The 15,350-nt window shown below is 50.8% G+C and overlaps 1 protein-coding gene across 1 annotated transcript in view; it reads right to left on the bottom strand.

Moving 5' to 3' along the window:
• Positions 1 to 12,950: 12,950 nt before the first annotated feature.
• Positions 12,951 to 15,350, bottom strand: part of VPS25 (vacuolar protein sorting 25 homolog) — a 3,955-nt gene continuing 1,555 nt past the window's right edge. Inside the window, 3 exon segments of the mRNA XM_075580183.1 lie at positions 12,951 to 13,384; positions 14,526 to 14,601; positions 14,782 to 14,954. Of these exon segments, the coding sequence (XP_075436298.1) occupies positions 13,272 to 13,384; positions 14,526 to 14,601; positions 14,782 to 14,954 (362 nt within the window). The 3' untranslated portion in view covers positions 12,951 to 13,271.

Consider the following 15,350-nt stretch of genomic DNA (forward strand, 5'->3'; position numbering starts at 1 on the left):
ACCCATGGAGACTGTGATGGCAGATACAATAAATGTGTTCAAAAAAGGTTAGACATCTTTTTTAGAAAGGAAAGGTATACAGGGATATACCAAATAAGTAAACACGGGAAGGACGCTGATCCAGGGAGTAATCTGATTACTGGGGTCAAGAAGGAATTTATTTTCCCCGTATGAGATATCATTGGATGATACGTCACTGGGGGCTGTGTGTTTGCTTCCTCTGGGATCAATATACTGTAAGTACGGATATAGGATAAAGTATCTGTCGTTTAAATTTAGCATAGGGTGCACTTGATGGACATGTCTTTTTCAACCTCATCTACTATGTAACTATGTAACTATATTCTCATCCTACTATGGAACTATGTCCTTCTCCTACTATGTAACTACATAACTATATCCTCCTCTTACTATGTAACTATATCCTCCTCCTCCTATGTAACTATGTCCTCCTCCTACTATGTAACTATATCCTTCTTCTACTATGTAACTATATAACTATATCCTCATCCTACTATGTAACTATATCCTCCTCCCCTTCCTACAGTATGTAACTATATCCTCTACATACTATGCAACTATGTCCTCCTCCTCCTACTATGTAACTATGAATTTCCATCAGCGTGCCCAGGACACATGCAGATGAACTAAGCCTCAGTTAATCCCCCTTTTTATCATCCCGGGATGGTATTACGTTTTTATTATCCCAGGATGTTATTATTTTTATCTATAACTGAACCCCATGGACAAACATCTTTGTTTTTTTTCAAACAGCAACACGCATTTCGCACACATTCCATGCTGCATGCTGATCAGTCTGAATAATATCTCCGCCTCAACTGCGTAGGGTTGGTCTTCCCATATAACGGGTCTTTTTCACCTTTTCCTCCTCAAAAACCCTTTGTCTCCATATTGGTGTTTTTTTGTTTTGTTTTAGTAACGTCCATTCAAATATCCGAGTGATTAAATCTCTTTGGTGTTTGGGAATTCAGTTTGGGTAAAAATATTTCCCATTTCTGTGATCGCTTATCCATGTCAGTGATCCGATTATATACACTATAATTTATACCAAAAGTTATATTGCCCCCCCAAATATAATATATATATATATACTGGCTGCTACTGCCTTGTGTGGGATATTCATTATGTGCTGAACAGGCGTTTGCGCAGGCAAATACCCCCTCCCCCCTCTCCTTACCTTTAAGGAACATGACCTGCCAACATAGATATTGTGGGGTACAGGCTGAAAATACCATAAGATATATATATCTTATCTACACAGGTTGGGCATACATTTAGTTGACCCCGTTCCCTCCAGTCGGAGACTCAGAGAGGCTGAAGATCCAGCCAAACGTATACTTCGGGATCTTTGGATGTGGTTAAACAGGATCACAGTTATAGTGTCAACGGGATATCTAAATGTTCCTGTGCCAATGGGAAGTGCACCTTTAAACCCTTTGAGTTAGTGTGCCACGGCCCCTTGTCCTTGGGCCATGACGTAGCCACGGGACCGCCGGAGTACCAGACCCCCCCACGATATAGTGACTACGGCTTGGGGAACGCCAAGGTTTAAAATGTGTGGGTATATTACACTTGGGAGCGAGAGAGACGCCATTCAGACAAGTCAACAGCTATGCCATCTCCGGCGTCGAAGGTGGTTACATACCTCCTCTGGTTGGAATATTGTCCCAGTGGCTATGGGTGGATGGTGAAAATAAGGCCGCTCTTACACTGGACGGTGAAAAATCCTCGTCCTTCAAGCGTCAACTGCTATTCGCTATATAGCGGATACACAACGCTACACGGCACCAGCTGTTTGAACCAGTAGGCGCTCGATGGGAAAGAGGAGAATCTTCCGAAGGTTCTAATAAACAGCTTGGGTTTCCATAGAGAGATCTGACCTCGTCATGGTCAGAACCTTTCATGTTAAAGGGACAGTCCCATCTAGGGGCAAATTGTACTAATAGCAGTGACATGGTTAAGGGATCAGTCTCTCCTAGGGGCAAAGTGTACTAATGGCAGTGACATGGTTAAGGGGTCAGTCCCTCCTAGGGGCAAAGTGTACTAATTACAGTGACATGGTTAAGGGGTCAGTCTCTCCTAGGGGCAAAGTGTACTAATGGCAGTGACATGGTTAAGGGATCAGTCTCTCCTAGGGACAACGTGTACTAATGACAGTGACATGGTTTAGGGGTTAGTCCCTCCTAGGGGCAAAGTGTACAAATGGCAGTGACATGGTTAAGGGTTCAGTCCCTCCTAAGGGCAAAGTGTACTAATGGCAGTGACATGGTTAAGGGGTCAGTCCCTCCTAGGAGCAAAGTGTACTAATGGCAGTGACATGGTTAAGGGATCAGTCTCTCCTAGGGACAACGTGTACTAATGACAGTGACATGGTTTAGGGGTTAGTCCCTCCTAGGGGCAAAGTGTACAAATGGCAGTGACATGGTTAAGGGTTCAGTCCCTCCTAAGGGCAAAGTGTACTAATGGCAGTGACATGGTTAAGGGGTCAGTCCCTCCTAGGAGCAAAGTGTACTAATGGCAGTGACATGGTTAAGGGGTCAGTCTCTCCTAGGGGCAAAGTGCACTAATGGCAGTGACATGGTTAAGGGGTCAGTCCCTCCTAGGGGCAAAGTGCACTAATGGCAGTGACATGGTTAAGGGATCAGTACTTACTAGGGGCAAAGTGTACTAATGGCAGTGACATGGTTAAGGGGGCAGTCCCTCCTAGGGGCAAAGTGTACTAATGGCAGTGACATGGTTACGGGGTCAGTCTCTCCTAGGGGCAAAGTGTACTAATGGCAGTGACATGGTTAAGGGGTCAGTACTTACTAGGGGCAAAGTGTACTAATGGCAGTGACATGGTTAAGGGGGCAGTCCCTCCTAGGGGCAAAGTGTACTAATGGCAGTGACATGGTTACGGGGTCAGTCTCTCCTAGGGGCAAAGTGTACTAATGGCAGTGACATGGTTAAGGGGTCAGTCCCTCCTAGGGGCAAAGTGTACTAATGGCAGTGACATGGTTATGGGGTCAGTCCCTCCTAGGGGCAAAGTGTACTAATGGCAGTGAAATGGTTAAGGGGTCAGTCCCTCCTAGGGGCAAAGTGTACTAATGGCAGTGACATGGTTAAGGGGTCAGTCCCTCCTAGGGGCAAAGTGTACTAATGGCAGTGACATGGTTAAGGGGTCAGTCCCTCCTAGGGGCAAAGTGTACTAATGGCAGTGACATGGTTAAGGGGTCAGTCCCTCCTAGGGGCAAAGTGTACTAATGGCAGTGACATGGTTAAGGGGTCAGTCCCTCCTAGGGGCAAAGTGTACTAATGGCAGTGACATGGTTAAGGGGTCAGTCCTTCCTAGGGGCAAAGTGTACTAATGGCAGTGACATGGTTACGGGGTCAGTCTCTCCTAGGGGCAAAGTGTACTAATAGCAGTGACATGGTTAAGGGGTCAGTCCCTCCTGGGGGCAAAGTGTACTAATGGCAGTGACATGGTTAAGGGGTCAGTCTCTCCTAGGGGCAAAGTGTACTAATGGCAGTGACATGGTTAAGGGGTCAGTCTCTCCTAGGGGCAAAGTGTACTAATGGCAGTGACATGGTTACGGGGTCAGTCTCGTCTAGGGGCAAAGTATACTAATGGCAGTGACATGGTTAAGGGGTCAGTTCCTCCTAGGGGCAAAGTGTACTAATGGCAGTGACATGGTTAAGAGGTCAGTCTCTCATAGGGGCAAAGTATACTAATGGCAGTGACATGGTTAAGGGGTCAGTCCCTCCTAGGGGCAAAGTGTACTAATGGCAGTGACATGGTTAAGGGGCAGTCCCTCCTAGGGGCAAAGTGTACTAATGGCAGTGACATGGTTAAGGGGTCAGTCCCTCCTAGGGGCAAAGTGTACTAATGGCAGTGACATGGTTAAGTGGTCAGTCCCTCCTAGGGGCAAAGTGTACTAATGGCAGTGACATGGTTAAGGGGTCAGTCCCTCCTAGGGGCAAAGTGTACTAATGGCAGTGACATGGTTAAGGGGTCAGTCCCTCCTAGGGGCAAAGTGTACTAATGGCAGTGACATGGTTAAGGGTCAGTCCCTCCTAGGGGCAAAGTTTACTAATGGCAGTGACATGGTTAAGGGGTCAGTTCCTCCTAGGGGCAAAGTGTACTAATGGCAGTGACATGGTTAAGGTATCATTCTCTCCTAGGGACAACGTGTACTAATGACAGTGACATGGTTAAGGGGTCAGTCCCTCCTAGGAGCAAAGTGTACTAATGGCAGTGACATGGTTAAGGGGTCAGTCTCTCCTAGGGGCAAAGTGTACTAATGGCAGTGACATGATTAAGCGGTCAGTCTCTCCTAGGGGCAAAGTGCACTAATGGCAGTGACATGGTTAAGGGGTCAGTCCCTCCTAGGGGCAAAGTGCACTAATGGCAGTGACATGGTTAAGGGATCAGTACTTACTAGGGGCAAAGTGTACTAATGGCAGTGACATGGTTAAGGGGGCAGTCCCTCCTAGGGGCAAAGTGTACTAATGGCAGTGACATGGTTACGGGGTCAGTCTCTCCTAGGGGCAAAGTGTACTAATGGCAGTGACATGGTTAAGGGGTCAGTCCCTCCTAGGGGCAAAGTGTACTAATGGCAGTGACATGGTTATGGGGTCAGTCCCTCCTAGGGGCAAAGTGTACTAATGGCAGTGACATGGTTAAGGGGTCAGTCCCTCCTAGGGGCAAAGTGTACTAATGGCAGTGACATGGTTACGGGGTCAGTCTCTCCTAGGGGCAAAGTGTACTAATGGCAGTGACATGGTTAAGGGGTCAGTACTTACTAGGGGCAAAGTGTACTAATGGCAGTGACATGGTTAAGGGGGCAGTCCCTCCTAGGGGCAAAGTGTACTAATGGCAGTGACATGGTTAAGGGGTCAGTCCCTCCTAGGGGCAAAGTGCACTAATGGCAGTGACATGGTTAAGGGATCAGTACTTACTAGGGGCAAAGTGTACTAATGGCAGTGACATGGTTAAGGGGGCAGTCCCTCCTAGGGGCAAAGTGTACTAATGGCAGTGACATGGTTACGGGGTCAGTCTCTCCTAGGGGCAAAGTGTACTAATGGCAGTGACATGGTTAAGGGGTCAGTCCCTCCTAGGGGCAAAGTGCACTAATGGCAGTGACATGGTTAAGGGATCAGTACTTACTAGGGGCAAAGTGTACTAATGGCAGTGACATGGTTAAGGGGGCAGTCCCTCCTAGGGGCAAAGTGTACTAATGGCAGTGACATGGTTACGGGGTCAGTCTCTCCTAGGGGCAAAGTGTACTAATGGCAGTGACATGGTTAAGGGGTCAGTACTTACTAGGGGCAAAGTGTACTAATGGCAGTGACATGGTTAAGGGGGCAGTCCCTCCTAGGGGCAAAGTGTACTAATGGCAGTGACATGGTTACGGGGTCAGTCTCTCCTAGGGGCAAAGTGTACTAATGGCAGTGACATGGTTAAGGGGTCAGTCCCTCCTAGGGGCAAAGTGTACTAATGGCAGTGACATGGTTATGGGGTCAGTCCCTCCTAGGGGCAAAGTGTACTAATGGCAGTGAAATGGTTAAGGGGTCAGTCCCTCCTAGGGGCAAAGTGTACTAATGGCAGTGACATGGTTAAGGGGTCAGTCCCTCCTAGGGGCAAAGTGTACTAATGGCAGTGACATGGTTAAGGGGTCAGTCCCTCCTAGGGGCAAAGTGTACTAATGGCAGTGACATGGTTAAGGGGTCAGTCCCTCCTAGGGGCAAAGTGTACTAATGGCAGTGACATGGTTAAGGGGTCAGTCCCTCCTAGGGGCAAAGTGTACTAATGGCAGTGACATGGTTAAGGGGTCAGTCCCTCCTAGGGGCAAAGTGTAATAATGGCAGTGACATCGTTAAGGGGTCAGTCCCTCCTAGGGGCTAAGTGTACTAATGGCAGTGACATGGTTAAGGGGTCAGTCTCTCCTAGGGGCAAAGTGTACTAATGGCAGTGACATGGTTAAGGGGTCAGTCTCTCCTAGGGGCAAAGTGTACTAATGGCAGTGACATGGTTACGGGGTCAGTCCCGTCTAGGGGCAAAGTATACTAATGGCAGTGACATGGTTAAGGGGTCAGTTCCTCCTAGGGGCAAAGTGTACTAATGGCAGTGACATGGTTAAGAGGTCAGTCTCTCCTAGGGGCAAAGTGTACTAATGGCAGTGACATGGTTAAGGGGTCAGTCCCTCCTAGGGGCAAAGTGTACTAATGGCAGTGACATGGTTAAGGGGTCAGTCCCTCCTAGGGGCAAAGTGTACTAATGGCAGTGACATGGTTAAGGGGTCAGTCCCTCCTAGGGGCAAAGTGTACTAATGGCAGTGACATGGTTAAGGGGTCAGTCCCTCCTAGGGGCAAAGTGTACTAATGGCAGTGACATGGTTAAGGGGTCAGTCCTTCCTAGGGGCAAAGTGTACTAATGGCAGTGACATGGTTACGGGGTCAGTCTCTCCTAGGGGCAAAGTGTACTAATAGCAGTGACATGGTTAAGGGGTCAGTCCCTCCTGGGGGCAAAGTGTACTAATGGCAGTGACATGGTTAAGGGGTCAGTCTCTCCTAGGGGCAAAGTGTACTAATGGCAGTGACATGGTTAAGGGGTCAGTCTCTCCTAGGGGCAAAGTGTACTAATGGCAGTGACATGGTTACGGGGTCAGTCTCGTCTAGGGGCAAAGTATACTAATGGCAGTGACATGGTTAAGGGGTCAGTTCCTCCTAGGGGCAAAGTGTACTAATGGCAGTGACATGGTTAAGAGGTCAGTCTCTCATAGGGGCAAAGTATACTAATGGCAGTGACATGGTTAAGGGGTCAGTCCCTCCTAGGGGCAAAGTGTACTAATGGCAGTGACATGGTTAAGGGGCAGTCCCTCCTAGGGGCAAAGTGTACTAATGGCAGTGACATGGTTAAGGGGTCAGTCCCTCCTAGGGGCAAAGTGTACTAATGGCAGTGACATGGTTAAGGGGTCAGTCCCTCCTAGGGGCAAAGTGTACTAATGGCAGTGACATGGTTAAGGGGTCAGTCCCTCCTAGGGGCAAAGTGTACTAATGGCAGTGACATGGTTAAGGGGTCAGTCCCTCCTAGGGGCAAAGTGTACTAATGGCAGTGACATGGTTAAGGGTCAGTCCCTCCTAGGGGCAAAGTTTACTAATGGCAGTGACATGGTTAAGGGGTCAGTTCCTCCTAGGGGCAAAGTGTACTAATGGCAGTGACATGGTTAAGGGGTCAGTCCCTCCTAGGGGCAAAGTGTACTAATGGCAGTGACATGATTAAGCGGTCAGTCTCTCCTAGGGGCAAAGTGCACTAATGGCAGTGACATGGTTAAGGGGTCAGTCCCTCCTAGGGGCAAAGTGCACTAATGGCAGTGACATGATTAAGCGGTCAGTCTCTCCTAGGGGCAAAGTGCACTAATGGCAGTGACATGGTTAAGGGGTCAGTCCCTCCTAGGGGCAAAGTGCACTAATGGCAGTGACATGGTTAAGGGATCAGTACTTACTAGGGGCAAAGTGTACTAATGGCAGTGACATGGTTAAGGGGGCAGTCCCTCCTAGGGGCAAAGTGTACTAATGGCAGTGACATGGTTACGGGGTCAGTCTCTCCTAGGGGCAAAGTGTACTAATGGCAGTGACATGGTTAAGGGGTCAGTCCCTCCTAGGGGCAAAGTGTACTAATGGCAGTGACATGGTTATGGGGTCAGTCCCTCCTAGGGGCAAAGTGTACTAATGGCAGTGAAATGGTTAAGGGGTCAGTCCCTCCTATGGGCAAAGTGTACTAATGGCAGTGATATGGTTAAGGGGTCAGTCCCTCCTAGGGGCAAAGTGTACTAATGGCAGTGACATGGTTAAGGGGTCAGTCCCTCCTAGGGGCAAAGTGTACTAATGGCAGTGACATGGTTAAGGGGTCAGTCCCTCCTAGGGGCAAAGTGTACTAATGGCAGTGACATGGTTAAGGGGTCAGTCCCTCCTAGGGGCAAAGTGTACTAATGGCAGTGACATGGTTAAGGGGTCAGTCCCTCCTAGGGGCAAAGTGTACTAATGGCAGTGACATGGTTAAGGGGTCAGTCCCTCCTAGGGGCAAAGTGTAATAATGGCAGTGACATCGTTAAGGGGTCAGTCCCTCCTAGGGGCTAAGTGTACTAATGGCAGTGACATGGTTAAGGGTTCAGTCTCTCCTAGGGGCAAAGTGTACTAATGGCAGTGACATGGTTAAGGGGTCAGTCTCTCCTAGGGGCAAAGTGTACTAATGGCAGTGACATGGTTACGGGGTCAGTCCCGTCTAGGGGCAAAGTATACTAATGGCAGTGACATGGTTAAGGGGTCAGTTCCTCCTAGGGGCAAAGTGTACTAATGGCAGTGACATGGTTAAGAGGTCAGTCTCTCCTAGGGGCAAAGTGTACTAATGGCAGTGACATGGTTAAGGGGTCAGTCCCTCCTAGGGGCAAAGTGTACTAATGGCAGTGACATGGTTAAGGGGTCAGTCCCTCCTAGGGGCAAAGTGTACTAATGGCAGTGACATGGTTAAGGGGTCAGTCCCTCCTAGGGGCAAAGTGTACTAATGGCAATGACATGGTTAAGGGGTCAGTCCCTCCTAGGGGCAAAGTGTACTAATGGCAGTGACATGGTTAAGGGGTCAGTCCCTCCTAGGGGCAAAGTGTACTAATGGCAGTGACATGGTTACGGGGTCAGTCTCTCCTAGGGGCAAAGTGTACTAATGGCAGTGACATGGTTAAGGGGTCAGTCCCTCCTGGGGGCAAAGTGTACTAATGGCAGTGACATGGTTAAGGGGTCAGTCTCTCCTAGGGGCAAAGTGTACTAATGGCAGTGACATGGTTACGGGGTCAGTCTCGTCTAGGGGCAAAGTATACTAATGGCAGTGACATGGTTAAGGGGTCAGTTCCTCCTAGGGGCAAAGTGTACTAATGGCAGTGACATGGTTAAGAGGTCAGTCTCTCATAGGGGCAAAGTATACTAATGGCAGTGACATGGTTAAGGGGTCAGTCCCTCCTAGGGGCAAAGTGTACTAATGGCAGTGACATGGTTAAGGGGCAGTCCCTCCTAGGGGCAAAGTGTACTAATGGCAGTGACATGGTTAAGGGGTCAGTCCCTCCTAGGGGCAAAGTGTACTAATGGCAGTGACATGGTTAAGGGGTCAGTCCCTCCTAGGGGCAAAGTGTACTAATGGCAGTGACATGGTTAAGGGGTCAGTCCCTCCTAGGGGCAAAGTGTACTAATGGCAGTGACATGGTTAAGGGGTCAGTCCCTCCTAGGGGCAAAGTGTACTAATGGCAGTGACATGGTTACGGGGTCAGTCTCTCCTTGGGGCAAAGTGTACTAATGGCAGTGACATGGTTAAGGGGTCAGTCCCTCCTGGGGGCAAAGTGTACTAATGGCAGTGACATGGTTAAGGGGTCAGTCCCTCCTAGGGGCAAAGTGTACTAATGGCAGTGACATGGTTAAGGGGTCAGTCTCTCATAGGGGCAAAGTATACTAATGGCAGTGACATGGGTAAGGGGTCAGTCCCTCCTAGGGGCAAAGTTTACTAATGGCAGTGACATGGTTAAGGGGTCAGTTCCTCCTAGGGGCAAAGTGTACTAATGGCAGTGACATGGTTAAGGTATCATTCTCTCCTAGGGACAACGTGTACTAATGACAGTGACATGGTTAAGGGGTCAGTCCCTCCTAGGAGCAAAGTGTACTAATGGCAGTGACATGGTTAAGGGGTCAGTCTCTCCTAGGGGCAAAGTGTACTAATGGCAGTGACATGATTAAGCGGTCAGTCTCTCCTAGGGGCAAAGTGCACTAATGGCAGTGACATGGTTAAGGGGTCAGTCCCTCCTAGGGGCAAAGTGCACTAATGGCAGTGACATGGTTAAGGGATCAGTACTTACTAGGGGCAAAGTGTACTAATGGCAGTGACATGGTTAAGGGGGCAGTCCCTCCTAGGGGCAAAGTGTACTAATGGCAGTGACATGGTTACGGGGTCAGTCTCTCCTAGGGGCAAAGTGTACTAATGGCAGTGACATGGTTAAGGGGTCAGTCCCTCCTAGGGGCAAAGTGTACTAATGGCAGTGACATGGTTATGGGGTCAGTCCCTCCTAGGGGCAAAGTGTACTAATGGCAGTGAAATGGTTAAGGGGTCAGTCCCTCCTATGGGCAAAGTGTACTAATGGCAGTGATATGGTTAAGGGGTCAGTCCCTCCTAGGGGCAAAGTGTACTAATGGCAGTGACATGGTTAAGGGGTCAGTCCCTCCTAGGGGCAAAGTGTACTAATGGCAGTGACATGGTTAAGGGGTCAGTCCCTCCTAGGGGCAAAGTGTACTAATGGCAGTGACATGGTTAAGGGGTCAGTCCCTCCTAGGGGCAAAGTGTACTAATGGCAGTGACATGGTTAAGGGGTCAGTCCCTCCTAGGGGCAAAGTGTACTAATGGCAGTGACATGGTTAAGGGGTCAGTCCCTCCTAGGGGCAAAGTGTAATAATGGCAGTGACATCGTTAAGGGGTCAGTCCCTCCTAGGGGCTACGTGTACTAATGGCAGTGACATGGTTAAGGGTTCAGTCTCTCCTAGGGGCAAAGTGTACTAATGGCAGTGACATGGTTAAGGGGTCAGTCTCTCCTAGGGGCAAAGTGTACTAATGGCAGTGACATGGTTACGGGGTCAGTCCCGTCTAGGGGCAAAGTATACTAATGGCAGTGACATGGTTAAGGGGTCAGTTCCTCCTAGGGGCAAAGTGTACTAATGGCAGTGACATGGTTAAGAGGTCAGTCTCTCCTAGGGGCAAAGTGTACTAATGGCAGTGACATGGTTAAGGGGTCAGTCCCTCCTAGGGGCAAAGTGTACTAATGGCAGTGACATGGTTAAGGGGTCAGTCCCTCCTAGGGGCAAAGTGTACTAATGGCAGTGACATGGTTAAGGGGTCAGTCCCTCCTAGGGGCAAAGTGTACTAATGGCAATGACATGGTTAAGGGGTCAGTCCCTCCTAGGGGCAAAGTGTACTAATGGCAGTGACATGGTTAAGGGGTCAGTCCCTCCTAGGGGCAAAGTGTACTAATGGCAGTGACATGGTTACGGGGTCAGTCTCTCCTAGGGGCAAAGTGTACTAATGGCAGTGACATGGTTAAGGGGTCAGTCCCTCCTGGGGGCAAAGTGTACTAATGGCAGTGACATGGTTAAGGGGTCAGTCTCTCCTAGGGGCAAAGTGTACTAATGGCAGTGACATGGTTAAGGGGTCAGTCTCTCCTAGGGGCAAAGTGTACTAATGGCAGTGACATGGTTACGGGGTCAGTCTCGTCTAGGGGCAAAGTATACTATAATGGGTCAGTTCCTCCTAGGGGCAAAGTGTACTAATGGCAGTGACATGGTTAAGAGGTCAGTCTCTCATAGGGGCAAAGTATACTAATGGCAGTGACATGGTTAAGGGGTCAGTCCCTCCTAGGGGCAAAGTGTACTAATGGCAGTGACATGGTTAAGAGGTCAGTCTCTCATAGGGGCAAAGTGTACTAATGGCAGTGACATGGTTACGGGGTCAGTCTCTCCTAGGGGCAAAGTGTACTAATGGCAGTGACATGGTTAAGGGGCAGTCCCTCCTAGGGGCAAAGTGTACTAATGGCAGTGACATGGTTAAGGGGTCAGTCCCTCCTAGGGGCAAAGTGTACTAATGGCAGTGACATGGTTAAGGGGTCAGTCCCTCCTAGGGGCAAAGTGTACTAATGGCAGTGACATGGTTAAGGGGTCAGTCCCTCCTAGGGGCAAAGTGTACTAATGGCAGTGACATGGTTAAGGGGTCAGTCCCTCCTAGGGGCAAAGTGTACTAATGGCAGTGACATGGTTACGGGGTCAGTCTCTCCTAGGGGCAAAGTGTACTAATGGCAGTGACATGGTTAAGGGGTCAGTCCCTCCTGGGGGCAAAGTGTACTAATGGCAGTGACATGGTTAAGGGGTCAGTCCCTCCTAGGGGCAAAGTGTACTAATGGCAGTGACATGGTTAAGGGGTCAGTCCCTCCTATGGGCAAAGTGTACTAATGGCAGTGATATGGTTAAGGGGTCAGTCCCTCCTAGGGGCAAAGTGTACTAATGGCAGTGACATGGTTAAGGGGTCAGTCCCTCCTAGGGGCAAAGTGTACTAATGGCAGTGACATGGTTAAGGGGTCAGTCCCTCCTAGGGGCAAAGTGTACTAATGGCAGTGACATGGTTAAGGGGTCAGTCCCTCCTAGGGGCAAAGTGTAATAATGGCAGTGACATCGTTAAGGGGTCAGTCCTTCCTAGGGGCTAAGTGTACTAATGGCAGTGACATGGTTAAGGGGTCAGTCTCTCCTAGGGGCAAAGTGTACTAATGGCAGTGACATGGTTAAGGGGTCAGTTCCTCCTAGGGGCAAAGTGTACTAATGGCAGTGACATGGTTAAGAGGTCAGTCTCTCATAGGGGCAAAGTGTACTAATGGCAGTGACATGGTTAAGGGGTCAGTCCCTCCTAGGGGTAAAGTGTGCTAATGGCAGTGACATGGTTAAGGGGCCAGTCTCTCCTAGGGGCAAAGTGTACTAATGGCAGTGACATGGTTAAGGGGTCAGTCTCTCCTAGGGGCAAAGTGTACTAATGGCAGTGACATGGTTAAGGGGTCAGTCTCTCCTAGGGGCAAAGTGTACTAATGGCAGTGACAGGGTTAAGGGGTCAGTCCCTCCTAGGGGCAAGTGTACTAATGGCAGTGACATGGTTAAGGGGTCAGTCTCTCCTAGGGGCAAAGTGTACTGATGGCAGTGACATGGTTAATGGTTTCATCATAGTGATTTATTTCCTTTTTTTTTTACCCAAATCCAACACCTACAAAGTATTTTTCATGTGCTAATGTGACGCACGTCTCGGCGTTAGGTTTTCGATAGAGCGATCCGACCTGGGTCCTTATTCAGCTCCTCTCACTTTCACAATCAGACGCAAGGCGGGGACGTATTTATATCCGTTTGGGAGTTTATTCTGAAAGCGGTGGAAAGGGGGGGGGGTAGGGAAGAGGGGGAGGAGAGCAGTCGCGGCAAACACAGGCGCCCCACCACACACGCACACGCACACACAGAATGCGGAGTAAAAATATAGTCGCGTCATCTTCAAGTATGTAAACCCCAGCGGTTCGCCGCCAGCCCGGCCGTGACAAGCGGGATGCCTGGACGGGGGGGGTCGTCTTCTCTCTCCCGGGCTATATCCCAAAAAAAAAAAAAGTAGTGTTTCTACGTTCCGTCCCCCCCGCCGTCGGCCAGCGCCGGGAGAGCGGTCGTTAAAAGAACTTGACGCCCTTGCCGTCGTTCAGCGTGATGACCTCGGCGCGGTTGTCCAGCTGCAGGGTTTCCAGCGACCGCATCAACATGGTCTCGTCCAGGCCGTGGAATTCTGGGGGGGGAGCGGGGGAGGAGAACGGGACAAGACGGGGGTCGTTAGGGGTGTGCGGTGCGAGCGGGGCGCGGCGTACGCAGGTCAATAGGGCCGGACAAAGGCTGGGAGACCAAGAGGTATATAGAAACCGAACCAGATACACAGAGGTCCAGCGCGGACTTCACTCTCGTATACAAAAAAAAGGTGCATTCGGGGGGGGTATAAAAGTCCCTTGGGTCTAGTAAAATAGGACTCTCCCCTCCCCCAACCTCGCTTCCCCCCCAATCTCTCTTCCCCCCCTTCCCCCCCAACCTCTCTTCCCCCCTATCCCCCCAACCTCTCTTCCCCCCCTATCCCCCCAACCTCTCTTCCCCCCCTATCCCAACCACTCTTCCCCCCTATCCCAATCACTCTTCCACCCCCTCCCCACAACCTCTCTTCTCCCCTCCCGACAACCTCTCTTCCCCCCTCTCCCCCAACCTCTCTTCCGCCCTCCCTCAACCTCTCCCCCCCCATCCCCCCAACCTCTCTTCCCCCCCTATCCCCCCAACCTCTCTTCCCCCCCTATCCCAACCTCTCTTCCCCCCCTATCCCAACCACTCTTCACCCCTATCCCAACCACTCTTCCACCCCCTCTCCCCCACCTCTCTTCCCCCCTCCCCCTCACAACCTCTCTTCCCCCCAATCCCCACAACCTCTCTTCCCCCCCCCAACCTCTTCCCCTCATCCTTCCTCCAACTTCTCTTGCCCCCTCCTTACTCTCGCCCCCCTCCATTAACCTCTTGCCCCCTCCCCCAACCCTTCTCGCTCCCATCTCCAGTCTACCTCCCTTCCCTCACCTCTCCCCCCCCCCCCTCCCTCTACTGATTTGAGTCCCAGCTTTGGCACAGGTGCTCAGCGCGACTGCAGGGGAGACAAGGCTGACATCTGCACTATGATTGGACGGCTGCGTCACGCGACGCGGTCGCCGCAAACCTGAAAACAAAAATGTGCAAATCTCTTCAACCGTCTCCCGCAATGCGGCAGGACGCGGCGCGACCGTCGCCGTAGGTACAAACACTTTGCGGGGATGTACACTCTTTGTTTTGGCGCCGGCGACGCCGCGGGCGGTTTTTGGTACAATCGCGGCCCTAGTGAGACGAAGTCGCGCTCGCCTTACCTTCGCCGTTGGTGTCATCGCCGCTGACCAGCTCATAAACCGTGAACACGGAGTTAGTCATCCCGTTCTTCGATACCTGAGCGAAGAGAGCAGAACGCGTCGTCTTAGATTGCAAGCTCTGCGGGGCAGGAATTCCCCCTCACACCCCCTCTATATATATTACATGTATTACCGGCAGTAATGGGTATTACAGGCAGAGCCGGTAGTAACGGGTATTACAGGCAGAGCAGGCACTGCTGAAGTTGCAGTATCTTACCCACTGGTAGATGATTTTGCCCCACTCGTCAGGTCTCCGCCACATGATCAGGAACCTGGATTTATTTTTGTCCAACCACTCCAGGTTACCTGCCGGTGCGGGGAGAACGGGGGGCGGTCAGTGTAACATACGCACGCAACGCCAGCATTCAATAACCAACCACTCCAGGTTACCTGCCGGTGCGGGGAGAACGGGGGGCGGTCAGTGTAACATACGCACGCAACGCCAGCATTCAATAACCAACCACTCCAGGTTACCTGCCGGTGCGGGGAGAACGGGGGCGGTCAGTGTAACATACGCACGCAACGCCAGCATTCAATAACCAACCACTCCAGGTTACCTGCCGGTGCGGGGAGAACGGGGGGCGGTCAGTGTAACATACGCACGCATCGCCAGCATTCAATAACCAACCACTCCAGGTTACCTGCCGGTGCAGGGAGAACGGGGGGCGGTCAGTGTAACATACGCACGCAACGCCAGCATTCAATAACCAACCACTCCAGGTTACCTGCCGGTGCGGGGAGAACGGGGGGCGGTCAGTGTAACATACGCACGCAACGCCAGCATTC

The sequence above is a fragment of the Ascaphus truei genome, chromosome 23 (assembly GCF_040206685.1).
Source record: "Ascaphus truei isolate aAscTru1 chromosome 23, aAscTru1.hap1, whole genome shotgun sequence".
Classification (NCBI taxonomy): domain Eukaryota; kingdom Metazoa; phylum Chordata; class Amphibia; order Anura; family Ascaphidae; genus Ascaphus; species Ascaphus truei.